The sequence below is a fragment of the Ranitomeya imitator genome, chromosome 6 (genome assembly GCF_032444005.1).
Source record: "Ranitomeya imitator isolate aRanImi1 chromosome 6, aRanImi1.pri, whole genome shotgun sequence".
In the NCBI taxonomy this organism is placed as follows: domain Eukaryota; kingdom Metazoa; phylum Chordata; class Amphibia; order Anura; family Dendrobatidae; genus Ranitomeya; species Ranitomeya imitator.
The window spans coordinates 524,351,280-524,376,510 of NC_091287.1; the positions used below are offsets into that span (position 1 = coordinate 524,351,280).

Consider the following 25,231-nt stretch of genomic DNA (forward strand, 5'->3'; position numbering starts at 1 on the left):
CATGAATATAAAGTAGCAAACCAGAAGAGAGAAGGTGTAGGCCATATAGGAAGGATCACCATACAATAATTCTTATGACATCAAATTTATATTAGGTACAAAGACATAGGCACACTGGGAGACTGCCAGAACTTTGTTGAGATGTTGAATGCCAACCCTTTGGATATACGACTCACGGCACAATTCTCTGATACGATGGTGGAATTTCTGGATCTTAGGTTAACTCTCAGCAATTCTCGGATCTCCACCACCCTGTATCGCAAACCTACGGCCACCAACAGTTTCCTACAGTTCAAATGATTTCATCCAGTACATTTGAAAGCCGGTATCCCCAAGGGACAATTATTTCGTCTAAAGAGAAATTGTAGCACCCATGATGAGTTCTTGGCACAAGCTAGAGACTTGACCCAACGCTTCAAGAATAGGGGCTACCCTAATAAGGTAATCTCACAGGCCTTTATGGCGGCCAGAGAGGCTGATAGGACACAACTTTTACAATCCCGTGGGTTAAAACCTGCTAAACCACTGGGTGTTGTTACAACTTATAACAACCGATGGAGTGATGTTTATGGTATTCTATCAAGACATTGGGGTATCTTGCTTAGTGAGCCCAGACTTAGGCCTCACATTGCTGTTCAACCTGGTTTGGTGGCCAGGAGAGCCAGAAGTCTGAAAGATAGCCTAAGCCATAGTCATTTCAAGCGACCCACCACAAGATTAAATAGGGGCATACGTCTCCAGGGTACATACCCATATGGTGGATGTAATATTCGTCCATTTACTATAGCCTGTAATATCTTGACCCTCCCAAATTTTCCATTTCAGATTTTCTCTAAATCCTACTTCAACTGTAAATCTCGGAAATTGGTTTACGGTCTTGTCTGTCCATGTCCAAAGATTTATATTGGACAAACAACACAGGAATTGAGAAGGAGGATACAGCAACACTTCTCTAATATATCTACGGCAAAAAAGGAGAAAGATAAAGGCAAAACTCTTTCATCTGTCGCCATGCATTTCCTGTCAATACACAATTGTCGCTTTGAAGGAACAAGGATTTTGGGACTTGAACTTGTGCATCTGGACATCAGGGGGGGAAATATTGCTCTTGAGTTACTGAGGCGCGAGTCCAAATGGATTTTCAATCTTAATAGTGTAACTCCATCTGGATTAAATGAAGATTTATTGTTTACTGGGTAAACATGATCTGCGTGTTTTTGATGATAGTATTTTTGCCCTTTAAACAGCATACCATCTGTTTTTCATAAGTATCCTTTTATACCGGTTTTCAAGCGTTCTTCACAGCGTTTGGATCTGGTATGTTTTGTACTAAAATATCCAATGTGAGTCCATCTATGATAGTCTTTTGCTCCAAATATTTCTCTTTGTTGGGGTAGATTTATACATATATTTGTAAATATTGATTCATCTGATCGTTTATCTGCGTCCGGTGGTGTTATATGGGCATGCTTATACTTTGAAAAAGCCATATTAATTGGCATATTAAATCCCTATGCGTTTTTTCTATGTGGCACCTTTTTCTCCTTTGTGATTTTTTAAACAACTGCTTTGCGCATGCGCATTATATATGGTGGACGCTATGGATAATATGGCGCTCTGTAATCCAATTTTTATGTGTGTATATCCAGGCGATATCTACCATTTTGTGGCTGTTCTGTGGCCTTTTTTTTTATGTGATAACGGGGGGGGGGGGGGGGGATATAGCATTATTATTGCACAAAATCATATATAAGGGTTGGGGGTCACTTGGGAAATAGCGATCACAAAATAATAAGTTTTCATGTATCCTTTAAAAAGATGTGTAGTAGAGGGGTTACAAGGACACTAAACTTCAGGAGGGCAAATTTCCAACGTATGAGAGAGGATCTTGGTGCAATTAACTGGGACGATATCCTGAGACAGAAAAATACACACAGAAAATGGGAGACGTCTATTAGCATCCTGGATAGGACCTGTGCACAGTATATACCGTATGGGAATAAACATACTAGAAATAGGAGGAAACCAATATGGCTAAATAGAGCTGTAAGGGGCGCAATAAGTGACAAAAAGAAAGCATTTAGAGAATTAAAGGAAGTAGGTAGTGAGGAGGCATTAAATAAATACAGAAAATTAAATAAATTCTGTAAAAAGCAAATCAAGGCAGCAAAGATTGAGACAGAGAGACTCATTGCCAGAGAGAGTAAAAATAATCCTAAAATATTCTTTAACTACATAAATAGTAAGAAACTAAAAAATGATAGTGTTGGCCCCCTTAAAAATAGTCTGGGTGAGATGGTGGATGAGGATGAGGAAAAAGCCAATATGCTAAATGACTTTTTTTCATCAGTATTTACACAAGAAAATCCCATGGCAGACATAATGTCTAGTGATAAAAATTCCCAATTAAATGTCACCTCATTAACCCAGCAAGAGGAGCGGCGGCGGCTACAAATCACTAAAATTGACAAATCTCCGGGCCCGGATGGGATACACCCTCGAGTACTGCAGGAATTAAGTACAGTCATTGATAGACCATTATTTTTAATCTTTAAAGACTCCATAATAACAGGGTCTGTGCCACAGGACTGGCGTATAGCAAATGTGGTGCCAATATTCAAAAAGGGAACAAAAACTGAACTCGGAAATTATAGGCCAGTAAGCTTAACCTCTACTGTGGGTAAAATCCTGGAGGGCATTCTAAGGGATGCTATACTGGAGTATCTGAAGAGGAATAACCTCATGACCCAGTGTCAGCACGGGTTTACTAGGGACCGTTCATGTCAGACTAATTTGATCAGTTTCTATGAAGAGGTAAGTTCCGGATTGGACCAAGGGAACCCAGTAGATGTAGTGTATATGGACTTTTCAAAAGCTTTTGATACGGTGCCACACAAAAGGTTGATACATAAAATGAGAATAATGGGGATAGGGGAAAATATGTGCAAGTGGGTTGAGAGCTGGCTCAGGGATAGGAAACAAAGGGTGGTTATTAATGGAACACACTCGGACTGGGTAGCGGTTAGCAGTGGGGTACCACAGGGGTCAGTATTGGGCCCTCTTCTTTTTAACATATTAATTAATGACCTTGTAGGGGGCATTCAGAGTAGAATTTCAATATTTGCAGATGACACTAAACTCTGCAGGGTAATCAATACAGAGGAGGACAATTTTATATTACAGGATGATTTATGTAAACTAGAAGCTTGGGCTGATAAATGGCAAATGAGCTTTAATGGGGATAAATGTAAGGTCATGCACTTGGGTAGAAGTAATAAGATGTATAATTATGTGCTTAATTCTAAAACTCTGGGCAAAACCGTCAATGAAAAAGACCTGGGAGTATGGGTGGATGACAAACTCATATTCAGTGGCCAGTGTCAGGTAGCTGCTACAAAGGCAAATAAAATAATGGGATGCATTAAAAGAGGCATTGATGCTCATGAGGAGAATATAATTTTACCTCTATACAAGTCACTAGTTCGACCACACTTAGAATACTGTGCACAGTTCTGGTCTCCGGTGTTTAAGAAAGACATAGCTGAACTGGAGCGGGTGCAGAGAAGAGCGACCAAGGATATTAGAGGACTGGGGGGTCTGCAATACCAAGATAGGTTATTACACTTGGGGCTATTTAGTTTGGAAAAACGAAGACTAAGGGGTGATCTTATTTTAATGTATAAATATATGAGGGGACAGTACAAAGACCTTTCTGATGATCTTTTTAATCATAGACCTGAAACAGGGACAAGGGGGCATCCTCTGCGTTTGGAGGAAAAAAGGTTTAAGCATAATAACAGACGTGGATTCTTTACTGTAAGAGCAGTGAGAGTATGGAACTCTCTGCCGTATGATGTTGTAATGAGTGATTCATTACTTAAATTTAAGAGGGGACTGGATACCTTTCTGGAAAAGTATAATGTTACAGGGTATATACACTAGATTCCTTGATAGGGCGTTGATCCAGGGAACTAGTCTGATTGCCGTATGTGGAGTCGGGAAGGAATTTTTTTCCCCAATGTGGAGCTTACTCTTTGCCACATGGGTTTTTTTTTGCCTTCCTCTGGATCAACATGTTAGGGCATGTTAGGTTAGGCTATGGGTTGAACTAGATGGACATATAGTCTTCCTTCAACCTTAATAACTATGCAACTATATCTCCTGTATACAGTTAGGGCCAGAAATATTTGGACAGTGACACAATTTTCGCGAGTTGGGCTCTGAATGCCACCACATTGGATTTGAAATGAAACCTCTACAACAGAATTCAAGTGCAGATTGCAACGTTTAATTTGAAGGGTTGAACAAAAATATCTGATAGAAAATGTAGGAATTGTACACATTTCTTTACAAACACTCCACATTTTAGGAGGTCAAAAGTAATTGGACAAATAAACATAACCCAAACAAAATATTTTTATTTTCAATATTTTGTTGCAAATCCTTTGGAGGCAATCACTGCCTTAAGTCTGGAACCCATGGACATCACCAAACGCTGGGTTTCCTCCTTCTTAATGCTTTGCCAGGCCTTTACAGCCGCAGCCTTCAGGTCTTGCTTGTTTGTGGGTCTTTCCGTCTTAAGTCTGGATTTGAGCAAGTGAAATGCATGCTCAATTGGGTTTAGATCTGGAGATTGACTTGGCCATTGCAGAATGTTCCACTTTTTGGCACTCATGAACTCCTGGGTAGCTTTGGCTGTATGCTTGGGGTCATTGTCCATCTGTACTATGAAGCGCCGTCCAATCAACTTTGCAGCATTTGGCTGAATCTGGGCTGAAAGTATATCCCGGTACACTTCAGAATTCATCCGGCTACTCTTGTCTGCTCTTATGTCATCAATAAACACAAGTGACCCAGTGCCATTGAAAGCCATGCATGCCCATGCCATCACGTTGCCTCCACCATGTTTTACAGAGGATCTGGTGTGCCTTGGATCATGTGCCGTTCCCTTTCTTCTCCAAACTTTTTTCTTCCCATCATTCTGGTACAGGTTGATCTTTGTCTCATCTGTCCATAGAATACTTTTCCAGAACTGAGCTGGCTTCTTGAGGTGTTTTTCTGCAAATTTAACTCTGGCCTGTCTATTTTTGGTATTGATGAATGGTTTGCATCTAGATGTGAACCCTTTGTATTTACTGTCATGGAGTCTTCTCTTTACTGTTGACTTAGAGACAGATACACCTACTTCACTGAGAGTGTTCTGGACTTCAGTTGATGTTGTGAACGGGTTCTTCTTCACCAAATTAAGTATGCGGCGATCATCCACCACTGTTGTCATCCGTGGACGCCCAGGCTTTTTTGAGTTCCCAAGCTCACCAGTCAATTCCTTTTTTCTCAGAATGTACCCAACTCTTGATTTTGCTACTCCAAGCATGTCTGCTATCTCTCTGATGGATATTTTCTTTTTTTTCAGCCTCAGGATGTTCTGCTTCACCTCAATTGAGAGTTCCTTTGACCGCATGTTGTCTGCTCACAGCAACAGCTTCCAAATGCAAAACCACACACCTGGAATCCACCCCTGACCTTTTAACTACTTCATTGATTACAGGTTAACGAGGGAGACGCCTTCAGAGTTAATTGCAGCCCTTAGAGTCCATTGTCCAATTACTTTTGGTCCCTTGAAAAAGAGGATGCTATGCATTACAGAGCTATGATTCCTAAACCCTTTCTCCGATTTGGATGTGGAAACTATCATATTGCAGCTGGGAGTGTGCACTTTCAGCCCATATTACATATATAATTTTATTTCTGAACATGTTTTTGTAAACAGCTAAAATAACAAAACTTGTGTCACTGTCCAAATATTTCTGGCCCTAACTGTATGCCGCCTTTGACTTCTTTTGGATATTGTGGAGCATTGCTAATACGCTTTAATGGAAACTTAAGTCTTAAAACTGTGTCCCTATGATTGCTGGTGTAGCATGATTTGGCACACCAACATTGGGTAAAACAGAGGTGGGCGGCTATTTTGGCCTCTGCCGATACTGCGCATGCGCTTGAATATTCTGTTTATGCACTCCCATAGCATTTCACATAGCGTGCGAGGTTCCTCCGGACTGGGGGTCTTAATGCTTCTGTGGTAAGACAGCACAAATTTTTCTATATTTTCTATATATTCCGCCTTTGAATTCTAGGTTACTGTGACAAACAGTTTATATGCCGGTATGGGCATTCATGCCTTAATCATGCTCCTACCATCTCTGGTGGAGTGAGATCACATACACCGATGTCAGGTAATGTCAGGTAATGCCGAGATTGCGCAGGCGCCGGAATGGTTTTCTGGTGCACGGCTCTTAGCAACACAGTGTGCATATTAATGCGTGGTACTTCCGGTCTGACGTCCTCATTGTTTCCCAGGTAAGGCCTCTTTCAAACTTGCGTCATTTGGCCTCCTTCACAATGTGTCGTCCTGTGCAAAAAACGTATCCTGCAAAATTGCCCGCAGGATGCGTTTCTTGCGCATAGACTTGTATTGCCGACGGATCGCGACGTATGGCCATACGTTGCGTCCGTCGTGCACTGGATGCGTCATGTTTTGGCGGACCGTCGTATCGAAAAAACGTTCAAGGGAACGTTTTTTCATATGTTGAATCTTGCATTTCCTACCGCGCATGCGCAGCTGGAACTCCGCCACCTCTTCCCTGGGACTTTAGAATGGGCAGCGGATGCGTTGAAAAACTGCATCCGCTGCCCACGTTGTGCTTAATTTTCACAACATCCGTCGGTACGTCGCACTGACGCTTTGTGACGGCCCTGTACGGACGGAAGTGTGAAAGAGGCCTAAGGCAGCACAGCTGCAACAAATTATTACTTAAGAGTATAAACAGGTGGTACACGACGCTCTACATGGCAACCCCTGACGAAGCCTCCTTGAGCAGGCGACACGCGTCGGGTGCTTTTCCTTGCTCTTACCTATAACATGTGTGCTCTGTTGGCTGCCTCTTGCTAACTTTCGCTGATCACGGCTGGTTACTAGTTCAGTGGGTGATATAGTTGTGTACGGATCTTCAGCTCACTGGTGCAACCTGGTCTTTTACCTAATATCTTTATTAAGGCTATCTCCATGGCTGGGTAAATATGCTAATAAGATTGTTTATTTTGCACATTGTAGGTAAAGCCGTGACTGTTATTTATTCTATTCTATGACTAGCTTTCTAGTCAGGTGGCCATTCACATCTGCTCCCCCCTTCCTTTTTTTTGTACTTTTAGGGGTTCTTGCTATATGTATTTTTGATGGTATGCTGTTTATTTAAATTTTGTCATATTTACATTTGGGCACACATGTGTAACGGGTTTTCATGGGCACAGCTTTATTATAAGCTGGCTTGATTCATGGGTATGTCACATGGGTGTCATTTTTTAAATGTTTTTAATGGTTTTTGTGTGTCTTTGTACCTAATAAAAATTTGATGTCATATGAATTATTGTATGGTGATCCTTCCTGTATGGCCTACACCTTCTCTCTTCGGGTTTGCTATTCATTTTTTGTTGGCTTGGTTGGATCCCATTACATTTCATTTGGTGGTGCCCCCTCAATAATTATATTAGTATGAATATAAAGTACACATAATAGCACAATATGGTGCTCAAATAATATGCAAGAAAAAAAATGTTTCCTTGAACGAAGGCAAACGTACATACATAGAATTCTATAGACTGGTTTAATGGTTTAAAGTCCACCAGTCAAAAGCGAATTATTTCTATTTGTGTTTTATCGGTGTAGTAATGCATTCATTTTATCATTTTTGTTCTTACTTTTTAGGTGTTCCAAGTCAGTATCACAGTAGGGAATTCTCCAAAATACACCCATTATGACCCTTACACACATCTGGAGTTGCAATGTGACCAGTGCCCACCGGGGACTTGTGTTAGACAGGACTGCACCGCTGAGAAGAGGACGGAGTGCGCACCTTGTCCTTCCAAATATTTTACCAACGAATGGAACTCCTTCAAGGACTGTCAGTACTGCAGTACCATCTGTAAGGAGCTGCAGACCGCCACACAAGAGTGCAGTAGCACCGGCAACAGGATATGTGAGTGCATTGATGGCTATTTTTTGGATGTAGAGTTCTGCTCACCTCACAAGGAGTGCCCACCTGGTTACGGTGTAGTTCAGCAAGGTGTGTATTCATTTTTTTTTTAATCATTACTTGGTAAAAAGTCAACTCCAGTTGAGTTTGAGAGTTTTAGGATGGGTTAAAGTGATAAAAGAAGCAATGCTCCCCTCGCAGATCTCCTGACATTTTTTCTCCTGATGCTGCCTCGTCCATTGACGATCTGCACCTCCTGCTACAGTGACGACGTCCCTTCTCATGTGGCTGCTGCAACCAATCACAGGCTGCAGTGGTGATCAGCTACATAAAAATGGAAAAATTGTAATCTAGAACCAAGGGATATTAAAAGTTCCAAATTTATTAAAGAAAATCCATTAAAAAGTACATGCGATAAAAAAACGGTGATCCAAAACATCCTGAATCGTTATGCATTTTGGACTACTGTATAAGAAGTCCTTACTCATAGGACATAAGACTATGAGTAAGGACTAGTCCGAAACGCATAAGGTCTCAAGATGTTTTGGATCCCCTTTTTATCACATGTACTTTTTAATGTATTTTCGTGAATCAATTTGGAACTTTTAATATATCCCTTGGTGACGGTTTTCAAGTTTTTCATTTTTCTATTACCTTACTTGAGGATACTGGCCACAAAGAATCTTAGTGCCTGCAATCCGCAATTGACCAGCATTTCTTTCAATGCAGTGGTGAGCTGATGTCCTTTTCTTTCTATGGTGACCGGTCATCGGTAGGAGGAAGTAGATATCCCGGAGGGTGGACCAGACAACAGCAATACATGAAATGTGGGGATCGGTGAGATAAAAATTGCTTCTTTTATCACTCTTTAACTCTTCTATTACTTTTAACCCATTATGAGCATTTTGAGAAATATTTCCCACCAGCCACTCATTTACTGTAAGGTTCATTGACGATGTTTACCTCCTGCTACAGTGATGACGTCCCAATGTGGAATGGCTCAAATAAAGAACTCCTTTTTATTTTTGAGTAATAAATGAAGGTTAAATTTGAAGTACCGTATTTTCTGGTGTATAAGACGACAAGGCGTATAAGACGACCCCTGTTGTGAGTTCTGTTTTTGGGCTCCCTCTGGTGGTTACTGATGGTACTGGGTGACTTGTCTTTCCTGGGTTTCTGGGTTCCACCTGTTCCATCAGCATATGGGAGTTTCCTATTTAACCTGGCTTTGCTGGCATTTCCTCGCCGGTTTTCAATGTATCCAGTGTGTCTTGTTACCTCTGCTCCCTGCTCCTAGAACCTTCTGGACAAGCTAAGTTTGGATTTTCCTGTTTTGTGTTTTGCTTAATTTGGTTTTTAGTCCAGCCTGCAGATATGTGATTCTCTGCTGCTGGTTGCTCTAGTGGGCTGAAATTGCTTTTCATGTACCATGAGTTGGCACATGAGTTCAAGTAATTTCAGGATGGTTTTTTTAAGGGTTTTTCGCTGACCGCGCAGTTCACTTTTGTATCCTCTGCTATCTAGCTTTAGCGGGCCTCATTTTGCTGAAACTGTTTTCATACTACGTATGTGCTTTCCTCTCATTTCACCGTCATTATATGTGGGGGGCTGCTATTTGCTGTGGGGTATTTCTCTGGAGGCAAGAGAGGTCTGTGTTTCTTCTGATAGGGGAAGTTAGATCTTCGGCTGGAGCGAGACGTCTAGGATCATCGTAGGCACGTTCCCCGGCTACTTTTATTTGTGTGTTAGGTTCAGGGTCGCGGTCAGCTCAGGTTCCATCGCCCTAGAGCTTGTTTGTATCTGTGCTTGTCCTTTTTGTGATCCCCTGCCATTGGGATCATGACAGACCCCCAACTTTTCCATATAAAATATGGAATTTGGGATATACCCGCCGTATAAGACGGGGGTCATCTTATACGCCCAGTCATTTTATACGGCGTGTGCGGTGCGTATGGTTCCCAGGGTCTGGAGGAGAGGAGACTCTCCTTCAGGCCCTGGGATCCATATTCATGTAAAAAATAAAAATAAAAAATATGGATATACTCACCCTCTGACGGCCCCTGGCTCTCAGCGTTGCAAACGGCAGCCTCCGTTCCTAAGAATGCATTGAGCGTAGGACCTGCGATGACGTTGCGGTTGCGTGACCGGTTGCGTGACCGCAACATCATTGCAGGTCCTACGCTCAATGCATTCTTAGGAACGGAGGCTGCTGTTTGCAACGCTGAGAGCCAGGGGCCGTCAGAGGGTGAGTATATCCATATTTTTTATTTTTATTCTTTATTTTTTACATGAATATGGATCCCAGGGCCTGAAGGAGAGTCTCCTCTCCTCCAGACCCTGGTAACCATCCAGGATCGCTCCCTGCACACGCCGTACCCAGGGTATAAGACGACCCCTGACTTTTGAGACGATTTTCAGGGGTTAAAAAGTCGTCTTATACGTCGGAAAATACGGTAATAGTAAAATAAAAAGGCAGGATGTGCCGAATCTGTGGCATGCCATCTTCACCAATGCCACGGTGGGATACCATAGCTTGGCACAAACCACTGAGATGTGAAGCTAACAGGGTGGTTGCTTAAAAGTGGTTACATATTTAATCAGCCAAACCAGAAACAAAATGCCCCATATTTATACAGACGCAGAATTCAACATTTAACAGTATCTCCTTTGCTGCGATGAAATGTGTTTTCTATTTGCCGTGTAGTTTGGAGGTTTGGGTTGAATATAATTATACACTGTGAACCTGGGTATAATAGAGGGAAATGTTTCAGCACTTACAGAACATTGGAGAACATTTACCAGGAAAACAGATGAGTGCAGAGACTACATTATAACATTCAAGTTATAAACTAGACCACCAGATCTACTGTTAAAGACGTTGCCTCATCATTAAAGTCAATGCCTGACCATGAACGTCAGGACGAGACAAGTTGTCACAAACCTGGACAAGATGATGGAAAGCACAGGAACTGAGCCAGAAGAACTAGGCCACAAGTCATGCTGGGAGATGGTGACATGAACAGAACAGGGTCACAGGTCTAGAAAGTGGACACGGGTTGGACAATGACCACTTGACAAGCATAAACATGGCCAGAGGACTGCATTATGGTCACAAAGCAGACTAGTGTGTAGAGACAGGATCGTGGTCACAAGGCATACCAGAGTGTGGGGCAAGAACTTGAGGATGGTCAGAGGACTGAAATGTAGTCACAAAGTAAACTGGATTGAAGACTGGAGAGAAATCTGGAACATGGTTGGAGGACTGGGACATGGTTACAGTGCAGAATACATAATGGAGACTTAATTGTAGCATGGCCAGAGACTGGAATATGTTCACAGGGCAAACTAAAGCATAGAGGCAGGACTGGAGCATGGTTAAAGAAGTCTCTTGGTAGGATAGTACTGGAACATGATCAAAAAGCAGACTACAGCTTGGAAACAGGACTGGAACATGGTCAAAGGACAGAATAGAGTGTGGAGACTTGACTGTAGAGACTGGACCATGCTCACATAGTAGACTAGAGCATGAACACAGAAGGTAGCATTGTCAGAAGATTTGAACATGGTCAAAGGGTAGATTAGAGCATGGACACATGATGGAGCATGGTCAGAGGACTGGAAAATGGTCATAGGGTAGTCTAGAGCACGGAGATTGAATTGACATATGGTCATAGGACTGGAGCATGATCTAATGATAGACTAAAGCATGGAGACATATTTGAAATATGGTCATAGGACTAGAATGAGGTCATGGAGCAGTAACCATTGTTCCATGACTGGAACTTTTAGCTATGCTGGGATGTGGTCACAGGACTGAAACAGAACAAACTGGAATATGGTGACAGTAAAGGTTTCAATATGGTCAGGATCACAGGACTGGAGCATAATCAGTAGAACAGAAAGAAAAAATAACTCATTGTAGCTGTGCAACCAGGAACATGGAGGCCAGGTCAGGAGTTTACAGGTAACTCATGGCTTAAGGCAGAGACAAGAGAGGAACTGGAATGAAAGCAAAATTAAATTAACTGTAATGAAACTGAGGGACCGTGGACACAAAGACCAGGGAATAATCCAGGATCAAGGCAGCTTAAAGAGGGCCTCTGACCACGTCAAAAAATGGCTACTCAGAGAATGCCATTTAAAAAAAATAATTTTTACTTAATGTTATATTTTTGGTCTTTACCAAGGAGATGTAGCTCATAGGATTCTCTAGGGGTCATGTCTTTAGCTGTTTCTCTAGGGGTCATGTCTTTAGCTGTTTCTCTAGGGGTCATGTCTTTAGCTGTTCTGCATTATTATCATGTGAGCCATGTCCCCTTGGAAAAGGCTATAAAAATCAGCACTAAATAAAAAGGCACCCTATCTATAAAATTCTATGGTGATCCTACAAAAAAAAGTCGATTACTCCAAGGAGCAGTAGAAATGAAATAAGAGCAAAAGCTGGTTACTTTTGACATAGTGACAGGTCTTCTTTAAAAGGAGCTATCCAGACTGGGGGTTTAAGTCTGCAGTCACTCCATGTGATTGCAAACTTGTGATTCTCTTTTGCCGCGTGCAAACTGTCATGGAATTTGCACACTTCCGGCAACATTCCGAATAGACGTGTCCGTTCTCTTGTATTGAGAGAGGCTGCACGTCTAGTCGGCACATGACCGCTCGTATGAAAATCGCATAGTTTTGGTCAAATGCTCACCAACGGCAGTCACTGGAGAATCCTGAGAGTGTGCATTGTGCTGGCTATGAGGTTTAAGAAATTTGCAGAAACATGGAGTGACTGCAGACTTGAACCTCAACCCGTCTAAGGCAGGAACCACTTTCTGCAAAGTCGGACTGTCCCTGTTAAAATATTCAGATGTTTGCAAGTATGTATTATGTCGTAAATTCTCCCACAGGAACGGTCTACGGTGATTGCTCTTCTAAGTGATCAAACGCTGTACACAATTTTTGGACACTTTTTTTTAACATTCTTACACACTTAGCACTGCCTCATTTCATTAAAGATTTTTAATTGTAGTTTCCAATTACATTTCTGTGTTTTCAGGGACTCCTGACAGTGACACCATTTGTTCTGAATGTCCAAAGGGGATGTTTTCAAACGTAACTTCATCCACAGCTCCATGTCAGACACGAACCAACTGCAGAAAGCTGGGCCGCAAAGTGCTGCACAAAGGAAGCTCTACACATGACGCTGTGTGTAAAGAAGAATCTGCCTTTTCATGTGAAATAGGTAAAATAGAAGTAAATTCCTGCACTGATATATATATTTGTGTCGCTAGAGCAAACCTTTTTTCTGCCGTGGACCATTGGGATATTTAGACCATCACTGGTTTGGCCGTACAAAATTAGAAATTGCCCTGCTATATTTGGTCAAACATTTAATTAATTCCCCCTAATGTGACGTCTGGAACTGCTTTTCTTTGGTGTTGCTGTGATGTTAGGTGGTTTGGATAATGTTGCTACTGGTACCTGCTTTTCCAAATTTGCGTCAATCTGAAGAGCAGTCGACTCTTTTCATTGATGAGTTTTGTAAAGAATGCACAGCAATAAGTTTAGGCAGATGTATATTACACTCATGGTCTCCTCGCAGCGCGAAATTCATCACTGCTCACATTTATAGAACTCAAGCAGTGGGAGGTTATATGCATCACATAGGTGACACTGGGACTCTGCTGTATACACATCACATAGGATACAACGAGACTGCTGTATACATCACAAAGGAGGCACCATGACTGCTGTATATATGTAATAGAAGACATGGGGCTGAGATATATAAATAACAGGAGAAATGGGGCTGCAGTATATACATCAAAAGAGACATGGGGCTGTGGCAAATACATCACAGGAGACACTTTGGGGCTGCAGTATAGACATCAGGAGGAGATGCTGACACTGAGGTCTCCAGGAATCTAACCTGGTGCCGGAGAAAAAGTCATTGAGGATCGTAAACTGCCTTCAGGCTCCTGCTCTACTGTATAGTATTATAATAGTTGCATTCCTATACATAGGAACAGTATTATAGTAGATATATTCTTGTACATAGGAACAGTATTATAGTAGTTGTATTCTTGTACATAGGAACAGTATTATAGTAGTTATATTCTTGTACATAGGAACAGTATTATATTAGTTATATTCTTGTACATAGGAGCAGTATTATAGTAGCTATATTCTTATACATAGGAGCAGCATTATAGTAGTTATATTCTTGTACATAGGGGGCAGTATTACAGTAGTTATATTCTTGTACATAGGGGCAGTATTATAGTAGTTATATTCTTGCTCATAGGTGGCAGTATTATGTAGTAATCTTACCCGTAGGTGGCAGTATTATAGTAGCAATTATAGCAATTGTTACCATTCACCTCTCGTGTCTCCCCTATTCCTCATAGTTTGTAATCTTGCGAGCAGGGCCCTCACTCCTCCTGGTATCTGTTTTGAACTGTATTTCTGTTATGCTGTAATGTCTATTGTCTGTACAAGTCCCCTCTATAATTTGTAAAGTGCTGCGGAATATGTTGGCGCTATATAAATAAAAATTATTATTATTATTAGTTATTTTTTTGTACCTAGGGATAGTATTACAGTAATTATTTTCTTGTACATAGGAGCAGTATTATAGTTATATTCTGTGACATTATATCAGTTATTCTTGTACTAAAAAGGGTAGCAGTGTGGTAGCTATATTCGTGTACATAGGCGCAGTATTATAGTAGTAATATTATCGTACATATGGGTCAGTATTATAGTAGTTATATTCTTGTACATAGGAGCAGTATTATTGTTGTTATATTCTTGTACATAGGAGCAGTATTATAGCAGTTAAAATTCTTGTACATAGGAGCAGTATTATAGTAATTATATTCTTGTACATAGGGGGCAGTATTATAGTAGTTATATTCTTGTACATAGGGGGCAGTATTATAGTAGTTATATTCTTGTATATAGGAGCAGTATTATAGCAGTTATATTCTTGTATATAGGAGCAGTATTATAGTAGTTATATCCTTATATTCTTGTACATAAGGGCAGTATTATAGTAGTTATATTCTTGTACATAGGGGGCAGTATTATAGTAGTTATATTCTTGTATATAGGAGCAGTATTATAGCAGTTATATTCTTGTATATAGGAGCAGTATTATAGTAGTTATATCCTTATATTCTTGTACATAAGGGCAGTATTATAGTAGATATATTCTTGTACATAGGAGCAGTATTATAGTAGTTATATTTTTGTACATAGGGGCAGTATTATAGTAGTTATATTCTTGTACATAGGAGCAGTATTATTGTTGTTATATTCTTGTACATAGGAGCAGTATTATAGCAGTTAAAATTCTTGTACATAGGAGCAGTATTATAGTAGTTATATTCTTGTACATAGGGGGCAGTATTATAGTAGTTATATTCTTGTATATAGGAGCAGTATTATAGCAGTTATATTCTTGTATATAGGAGCAGTATTATAGTAGTTATATCCTTGTACATAGGAGCAGTATTATAGTAGTTATATTCTTGTACATAGGGGGCAGTATTATAGTAGTTATATCCTTGTACATAGGAGCAGTATTATAGTAGTTATATCCTTGTACATAGGAGCAGTATTATAGTAGATATATTCTTGTACATAAGGGCAGTATTATAGTAGATATATTCTTGTACATAGGAGCAGTATTATAGTAGTTATATTTTTGTACATAGGGGTAGTATTATAGTAATTATATTCCTGTACATAGGATCAGTATTATAGTAGTTATATTCTTGTATATAGGGGTCAGTATTATGTATAGTAGTTATATTCTTGTACAGAGGGGCAGTATTATAGTAGATATAATCTTAATCATAATGTTGTCATTATAGCTATTCTCTTGTACATAGTTCAGGATATAAGACTTATATTCTTAGTCAGAGGAAACGGTATAATCTAGCACATAGTAGGCAATATTAAAGTGGAAATTCATGGAGGGGAGGTTTTCTTGTTATGGGGGGATGTGTTTGGTGTATTTACATTTATTAAAAAATGGGGACAGTATTATCACTTGTACTCTAATGCATGTTTATGTATGTAATGCTATCCTTTCTGCTTTCTTCAATAAAAGTATTTGATTTAAAAAAAGAAAAAAAAAGTAGAAATTCATGTTTATTTATTATTTGGAATATCACCTTTCTTGCAATGCTCTCTCTAGATGTCACACTTTGTGAAGAGGCCTTATTTCGGTTTCCAACACCTCCAGAGAACTGGATAATGACTCTCATTCAGAGATTTTCTACCACAGCGATGATATCACAGCAAATAAATAAAATACGGGAAATTCATAACCCAAAGGAACAGCCTTTCTACTTATATAAATTATACAAGAGTCACAGCCAAGCAGATGACTCCTTCAGCAATGTCATCAAAGGTAATACCATTTACGATTAAAAAAAGAAACATGTTTTTAGTAACTCAAAATATTTCACAGACTCGGAACATCATCATCACCTACAAATATGTATATGATTGTCCATGTCAACAACCATTATCCTTTTTCATATGCTTTAAATTACAGATGATGAATTGTAGATGATGAATTGTAGATGGGCTATGGACCAATAGATATTATTTTGGGGGCTTATCTACTCTAATTTAAAAGGAACCAGAAACACATGGGCTACTTGCACATTGAACAAGTCTGTAGGAACCTGTTCACACCACCAAAAAACTTGACTGGGGAGTCCATCACTCCTCTGTGGGTCATTTGCATTTAAGCTGTTCCATCCTGCATGTCCACATGGATATTCCTTCTCTGAACCCTGATTGTACAGGTACTATACAGATGATCAGGTTTTTAAATACATCAGATAGGGATTATTTACATTAGATAGGACTGCTCTATAAGGGTACACCTTGACGCTTAGTATACATTTTTTTGCAAAAAAAAGAATCAACTAAATACCCTGTCTTTTGACAAGCACTTGCTTATTACTGTGATTTTTTTTTACAACAGAGTATTTTTGACCTCACTGTGCTCTTTTTGTGTCTCTAATTTAAAAGGAGCTGGCATCAGAAATCTCTTTCTGGCAAGCTTGAAAAAGAAACTTTCACGATGTAGTAAAATCAGGAATGGAGGCCTAAATGATTCTTTTGGCCTCGTTATACTGAATGGATTTGTTGGCTTTCTCTCTGGCTATGTTCAGGATGCCCATAGATGACAATCATCCAGGAGGTCCTCGTTCTAATCTGCAGTCATTTTCTAAAATATCACTGTATATAGTACATGCAATCGTGTAGCTGCAGGAACGAGGAGCTGGATGTCAGACACAGCTGAGCTCCCCATAGAGAAGGCAGAGATGGTTGACTACCATCTCTGTCTTCTCGATCACTGTATACAAAGCAATGAAGAAGCTCTAACGAATAATCGAGATCTGGTGTCGTCAGCCTGTGTATACATGGTCCATGCAACATCCCCAACAGATAGCAGAAAATAGTACCCATACTAATAGACCTAAAACATATTTTCTTCTTCCTTTTCTTCCAGATTTAAAAGAGTGCGAAAAGGGAGTATTTAACCTTCTAGGATCCCTAAATCTGACAAGCAAAAACATCTTGACCTTAATGCGGAGTTTACCTGGAAAGAGAGTAAAGCAAGAAGATATTGAAAAAACCTTAAAGACATGTGAGCGGCCAAAACATCTAATAAAACTTTTGAGTCTTTGGAGGAATAAAAACAAAGGGAACACAATTGAGGGTTTCAAAGAGCTAAAAATGGCCCAACTCCCCAGAGTGTTACGCAAGAGGATGAAGAAACTGGGACAATTTCTGATGGGAGATTCCATGTACAGTCTGTATCAGAAAATGATTCTGGAGATTAATGGAAACCAAACACAAGCTGTAAAGCTGGAGACATTGCTATGAGCGGTGAAGAAGTGACTTTGTACCGCCTCATCCCCTCTTGCACAACACCTCAGACTGGAGTCCTATGCTGGTACCTGCTGTATAAGCTTTATTTATGGAAGTATTTTTATTACACTTTATTTTGTCAGGAAATATTGATGGATACATGAGCGGTATAGAAGACGACCAAGATGCCGTGTTCTTTCCTTATCATCTGGTCTATAGGTGTTTTTATATGTATTTAATATGTCTCTTTGTTGTAGTTATCAAGATGCTGTAAATGGTAGAAATATTCTATTTATGCTAATTTAATCCTAAAATTTTCTATATTTTTTTTTAGAGAGATGTGTAATATATTTTCTACTTTAAAAAAAAAATCTTGGAACATGTTATAGATATGTAATTTTATACCTTGTGTAAATTCTGCTGTTCTCTTGAATCTGGTGATGTTTTTCTTTTGCTCCTGCTGCCCTCTATTTCTGAGATATGGCCCCTTCTTCCCGGTATGTAAATATAGCCTTGTTAGTCAAGTGTGAGTGTGGTCTTCAATAAGACACATACAAAGAAACCTCTCCATCTTGGCTAATATGACTAGATTTACATAAAAGTAAAAAGGGCGCAAATGTCAGGAATTTTTTACATCGAAAAACTGGAGCAAGTTCAAAGAAGAGCTACCAGGATGGTGAGCGGACTGCAAACTATGTCCTAAAAGGAACAGTTAAAAGATCTGGGAATGTTTAGCTTGCAAAAAAGAAGGTTTAGAGGAGACTTAATAGCTGCCTACAAACAGGGGAGGATTATAAGAGGGTCAATCTGGGCGGTAGCCCAGGGCCCATTGGTGTGGGGGGGGCCCTGGGCTACGACCATCAATGGTCGTAGAAAATCAGGTATACCTGTGCTACGTAGAGTCGACAGTAGCGTAGCTAATAGAGAGTGCACTACACCAGTGGTAGCAAGCATAATGAATCTGGTCAGATCACTCTCAATACCTGTGCTGTGTGCCTTAGGGTACCGTAGTACCAGAGGTCAGTTAAAAAGAACTGTAGTTGTTAGAGTTCCTTTCATTGGGACGAAGCTTCCTGCTGGCGTAGGCAATCACTCTCTCCCTGCCTTTCTGCACTTGGGACAGCACTGCTTCTAATCCCATGTTGCTGGCATCTGTGTAGAGTACAAACGGTTGGTCATAGTCAGGATAAGCCAGGACTTCATCTCCTGTGAGAGCCAACTTCAACCGAGTGAAGGATCGTTCTAGCCTGTTGCTCCACACAAACAGAGGATTCTTGTTATTGGCCTTCTTGGATTGGCCCACAGATCTTGCAGGGGTGCGGCTATCTTGGTGAAGTCCTTGATGAATCTTCAGTAGTAGCCTACCAACCTGAGGAACTGCCATACTTCATGAATGATGCTGTGTTTTGGCCAGTCCCTGATAATGGTGACTTTGTCAGGGTTTGGTGCCACACCTTCGGAGCTTACCACGTGGCCTAAGTACTGCACTTTGGGCTTCAACAGGTGACACTTGGACGGCTTCACTTTCAGGCCAAAGTTGGACAGGGCTTCGAACACCTCGGCCAGTTGCTTCAAGTAATCTTCATAGGTCTTGAAGAAGACGATGACGTCATCTAGGTACAACTGGATGATTTCAAAGTTCTTGTGTCCCCGAGGCAACACGCCATCATCCTCTGGAATGTCCCCGGTGCATTGCAAAGTCTGAATGGCATGTAGTTGAACTCACTTAATCCCATGGGTGTCGTGAAGGCGGTCTTCTCTTTATCCACCTCTCCCACGGGAACCTGCCAATACCCACTAGTGAGATCTAAGGTGGAGAAATAGTTAGCGGATTTCAGGGCATCTAATGATGCCTCAATTCTGGGTAACGGGTAGGCATCCTTATGTGTAATGCAGTTAAGGTACCGTCACACATAGCGATGCTGCAGCGATACCGACAACGATCCGGATCGCTGCAGCGTCGCTGTTTGGTCGCTGGAGAGCTGTCACACAGACAGCTCTCCAGCGACCAACGATCCCGAGGTCCCCGGTAACCAGGGTAAACATCGGGTAACTAAGCGCAGGGCCGCGCTTAGTAACCCAATGTTTACCCTGGTTACCATCCTAAAAAGTAAAAAAACAAACGCTACATACTTACCTTCCGCTGTCTGTCCTCGGCGCTCTGCTTCTCTGGTCTGGCTGTGAGCTCCGGGCAGCCAGAAAGCAGAGTGATGACGTCACCGCTCTGCTTTCCGGCTGACCGACGCTCACAGCCAGAGCAGGAGGAGAGCAGAGCACAGCGCTGGAGGACAGACAGCGGTAGGTAAGTATGTAGTGCTTGTTTTTTTACTTTTAGGATGGTAACCAGGGTAAACATCGGGTTACTAAGCGCGGCCCTGCGCTTAGTTACCCGATGTTTACCCTGGTTACCAGCGAAGACATCGCTGAATCGGTGTCACACACGCCGATTCAGCGATGTCTACGGGGAGTCCAGCGACGAAATAAAGTTCTGGACTTTCTTTCCCGACCAGCGATCTCCCAGCAGGGGCCTGATCGCTGCTGCCTGTCACACTGGACGATATCGCTAGCGAGGACGCTGCAACGTCACGGATCGCTAGCGATATCGTCTAGTGTGACAGTACCTTTAGTCTGCCTGTAGTCAACACACATCCCCATTGTACCATCCCTCTTCTAACAAGGACTATCAGACCTGCTCAGGGGCTACAACTGTCTCTGATCACCCCAGCCTCCTTAATCTCCCGTAACATACCCTTGGCAAATTGATAGTGAGCTGGAGGTACAGGCCGGTACCTCTCTTTAATGGGCGGATGATCTCCAGTGGGGATATGATGTTGGACCCCTTTTACCTGCCCAAAGTCTAGTGGGTGTTTGCTGAATACCTGCTCATATTCTTGGACCACCCGATAAGCCCCATGCTTTTGGTGCAAAGGGCTGAAGTCAATGCCTACATGTAACTTCTGACACCAATCCTCCAACTGTCCTGCAGAGCCATTGTCCTCCGCCTGGTCAGACGGGACCAAGGGTTCTGTTGTTTGTATCACATTGTTACTGACAGTAAACAGTTTATCAAGAGTGGCATATCTGGGTAAGTGGACCTCTTTTTCCCCACAATTCAGAATGCATATTGGTACCCTCCCCTTGCGGACATCAAGTACTCCTCTGGCTGTCAGGATGGTGGGCCTACTATCAGAATATATGGGTTCTACCAGTTCCTGGTAGTCTTGACCCCTAAGGATATTGCTGCTCGACACCAGATTAACATTTCACTCCTGGGGGGTATTGCAATGGGTATTGGATTACTCACTCTGACACTGCCGACTTCTCCACCAGACAGTTCTATCTGTTGTCTCTGCATCAGGGCTTTGATCTCTTTTTGCAGGACACGCTGCTCACTGGAACCAGCAGTTTCGGCTACCTGTTGCAAAACAATAACCTCGCCAAGACAGTTTTCTGTCACGTTAGTAACTAAGGTCATCATTGGGTTACATTCTCATCAATCAATATCTACAATTATCAGACCTTGGGCTTTCAATTCTACTCGCCCCACCTTAATGGTCACCTCCTTATACCCCACTTGTGGCAAAGGCTGACCATTGCTGGCAACTATTGTCAGATCATTATCTGGGCCGGGGTAATGTCAGAGGCAGCCCAGTACCGTTTGTAAAGAATAAATGGCATAGTCATCACCTGGAAGCCGGTGTCCAGTAAAGCGTTCATTGGGATGTCATCAATCACAACTTGGAGGACCGGTCGTCCTTTGACGTACTTGGCTCGCCAGCTTTGTGGGCCTGATCATCTTACTCCTGGGGGTTGGTCCTCTGCCCCAGAGGTTGCTCGTTTAAATTGCAGAATCTTATGATGTGCCCCACCTTGCTGCAGTGGCGACAAATGGGTCGTCCGTCCTGGTCGTAGCGATCGTTGTCTGTCCCTCTGGTCGGTGGGATCCTCTTCTGCCATCTCCACGGGACATCATCTGGACTGGAGGCCAGCTGGATCTTCTTCTTTGGGGACAATTGCATGGACCGCACGGTTTTGGTTATTGCAGTCAGACTTTTCATCAGCTCCTGGACCTGGAGACGCAGTCCTGCAGCAGGGTCATTATCTAGGGTCTGCGCGTCAGCCTCAATTGGGGCCTGAGAAAAAGATGCCATCTCCTGGTGGTATGTAATTGCTGGGCGCCTAGGGGCGCTGTGCGACTGCAATTAGGGCCATCCGGGTGCTGCATGAACCAATCTTTAAAGTGTGCAAAGTTCAGGTCAGGTTTTGTAGGGCCAAGATGCGCAGCTGTGTCCTGTGGGTGCTGGACAGGAGTCCCCCAATAAATTGCTCCTTTAACAATCTGTCCACATCTTTCGCACTGTCACAGCCAACCTGCTTATTGGCCTGCAGTGCCACCTGGAGATTAAGGGCATAGTCCCGTATACTGTCCTGCACCCTTTGCTTACACCAAAAGAATCTCATTTTTATCTCTGCTGCAGTGCGGGTGTCAAAGGTGTCCTTCAGCCTGGCCAAGATTTGTTTAAGGGTACCGTCACACTGAAACGACGCTGCAGCGATACGACAACGATGTCGATCGCTGCAGCGTCGCTGTTTGGTCGCTGGAGAGCTGTCACACAGACCGCTCTCCAGCGACCAACGATCCCGAGGTCCCCGGTAACCAGGGTAAACATCGGGTTACTAAGTGCAGGGCCGCGCTTAGTAACCCGATGTTTACCCTGGTTACCAGCGTAAATGTAAAAAAAACAAACATTACATACTTACATTCCGTGTCTGTCCTCCGGCGCTGTGCTTTCCTCTGCACTGTCAGCGCTGGTCAGCCGTAAAGCAGAGCGGTGACGTCACCACTGTGCTTTCTGGCTGGCCGGCGCTGACACAGGATGCAGGAGGAGTGCAGAGAAGCAGAGCGCCGGGGACAGACAGCTGAAGGTAAGTATGCATTGTTTTTTTTTTTTACGTTTACGCTTGTAAGCAGGGCAAACATCGGGTTACTTAGCGCGGCCCTGCGCTTAGTAACCCGATGTTTACCCTGGTTACCAGTGAAGACATCGCTGAATCAGCGTCACACACGCCGATCCAGCGATGTCAGCGGGAGATCCAGCGACGAAATAAAGTTTCAGACAATCTGCTACGACGTACGATTCTCAGCGGGGTCCCTGATCGCAGTAGCGTGTCAGACACAGCGAGATCGTAACGATATCGCTGGAACGTCACAGAGCGTGCCGTCCTAGCGATCAAAGTGCCACTGTGTGACGGCACCCATACAGTTCTTTGTTAACTGGCCAGTGAGGATGCTGACCTTTTGATTTTCAGACAGGGGGAACACTTCAAACAAACTGCAGAGTCTCTCCTTAAAATCGCTCAGGGTGTGTGACTCCCCTGAGTACTGCGATAACAAGGCTGCTCCCGGTATGTATGGCATTGATAACGGAATTATGGAAGCTGCGGCTGCCACTGGATCCGTCCGGATTATGTGGGCTGCGGCCGCCGCTGGATCTGGCTGCACCAAGGGGGCTGTGGCTGTGGCCGCCGCTGAATCTCCATCTGGATTGGACATGTTCCTCCCCCCTCTAGTTAACCTCAGCCAGGCCTGGGGTTCTATTACTGGAGTCTGCAGCTGTTCCACCGGCGGTCTGGACGGTGCTCCTTCCGGTCCTCAAATCCGGGGCCTCCTGCTTTTTCATCCGTGCACAGCAGAGCACGGAGCACAGCTTCCCTTTGCGCTCTATTCTTTGCTCTGCCCACGAAGACACACCTCCTTTTCCAGTCACACGCCACGCGGTACAGCAATGGCGGTTTTCACACAGCTTAATAAAGTTTATTGCACACAGGACCCGGTGGTACTGGGCTGCGGATCCTGTTTGTGACGCCAAGTTAGAGCGCCCGCCAGGGCCGTGGGGATACTCAATACCGGGCCTGACACAGTTCTTAAAGGGGAAGGTCACGGCAGCAGTGACCCGGTCTGTGACCCTGGGCATCCAATTAAAGGGGAAATTTTAAAGGGGATGTTTTGTAGAAAAGTGGAAAAGGGGAATTGTTCGTGACGCCACCTGTGGTTCTCGGCCAGGGGTGGCCGACGATGCTTAAAGGGATCACTGGGGCTGATGGTGTCGCAGCAGAGTTGGTATGGCTCACCACAGGTGGAGCTTAGCCCCATGACTACCGATGCAATTGGTGAAGGTTGATAGACGGTGGGGTGCAGGATGTAAGATACAGGACATAATTGGAGGACACAGGGGTTGCAGTTTCCTTTACCTTTTACTGGTGAATTACAGGTGCAGTCCGGGGTACAGGTTACAGGTGTTGATGGGGTCCGGGCAGCCTGGGTGTAACTTGGGATCCATTTAGCCTTCCTTTTATGCTGTATTCCCTGACCCTTGCTGCCTGAAGCTTCACACAAGGTACCCTCAGTGTCTGTTACTCCTAACCCGTATGGTTAACAGCATGAGCCTTTCATGAGCACTGTCTTCTCACTGGCAGCCCCAGACTCCTGACTTGCTGTAGTGCCTCCAGGTGTTAGATGGGACAGGAGACTTGCAATCTCCTGTCCTCCGGTTCTAGTTGCTGGGTCTTTTAGTACCCATGCAACCATGGACTCAGGTGTCCGGGTTCTCTTGCGTTTAATACTGGGAAGAGCTCAATCGCAGCTCCACTCCAGGTCCCTTTCCTCACATGCTTCCTCACCCTTTGCTGTCTCACACTGAACTAAATAACCCCGCCTCTAGACCAGAATTTGTAGGGAAGTTTCCCTGAAACCGGGTTGAGAGCTCCCCCTTCTGGTCCGGAGTCAGGAAGGTGTTGTATGTTTGTGTTACCTGCCAAGTGGACTCCTCTTTACCTCCAAGCATAACATCACCCTCCCGAGAGGAAGGCAATGCCATTGTGGCATCTGGACTCCTGGGGTGCCACAGCCTCATTAAACTTCCCGCAGTCCCACCACCTTCTGTTGGAAAAACTCCACTTCTGCACAACATCCTCACCAATCACACATTAGCCGTTTCCATCGAACACCAGATCACACACATAGCCATGAGCTTTTGTTTTGGCCAAATCTCTATGCCCCTTGATTTCTATGTCCGCCCCTGCCCCTCGGACAGAAGCGTGTCATTCATCCTGCCCACCGAAGCCCCTGTCACTTGATCACAGGGCGCCCATGGGTTGTCATGACAGCCAGGGGTCTGCTGATGATCCCCGTACCTAGGATTTCAAGCCTCCTGTAAATGCCGGCCCACGGCCAGCGTTCATAGGAGATCGTGATTTCTGCTACACATAGCATGGCATACGCATAGCATGCACATAGTGCATGTTCATGATTAAGGGTG

The 25,231-nt window shown here is 43.1% G+C and overlaps 1 protein-coding gene across 1 annotated transcript in view; it reads left to right on the top strand.

Moving 5' to 3' along the window:
• TNFRSF11B (TNF receptor superfamily member 11b) overlaps window positions 1-18,345 on the top strand; it is a 34,276-nt gene extending 15,931 nt beyond the window's left edge. Inside the window, exons 2-5 of the mRNA XM_069728990.1 lie at window positions 7,763-8,120; window positions 13,072-13,257; window positions 16,219-16,434; window positions 17,551-18,345. Of these exons, the coding sequence (XP_069585091.1) occupies window positions 7,763-8,120; window positions 13,072-13,257; window positions 16,219-16,434; window positions 17,551-17,927 (1,137 nt within the window). The 3' untranslated portion in view covers window positions 17,928-18,345. The remainder of the gene's footprint in view (window positions 1-7,762; window positions 8,121-13,071; window positions 13,258-16,218; window positions 16,435-17,550) is intronic.
• The last annotated feature ends 6,886 nt before the right edge of the window (window positions 18,346-25,231 follow it).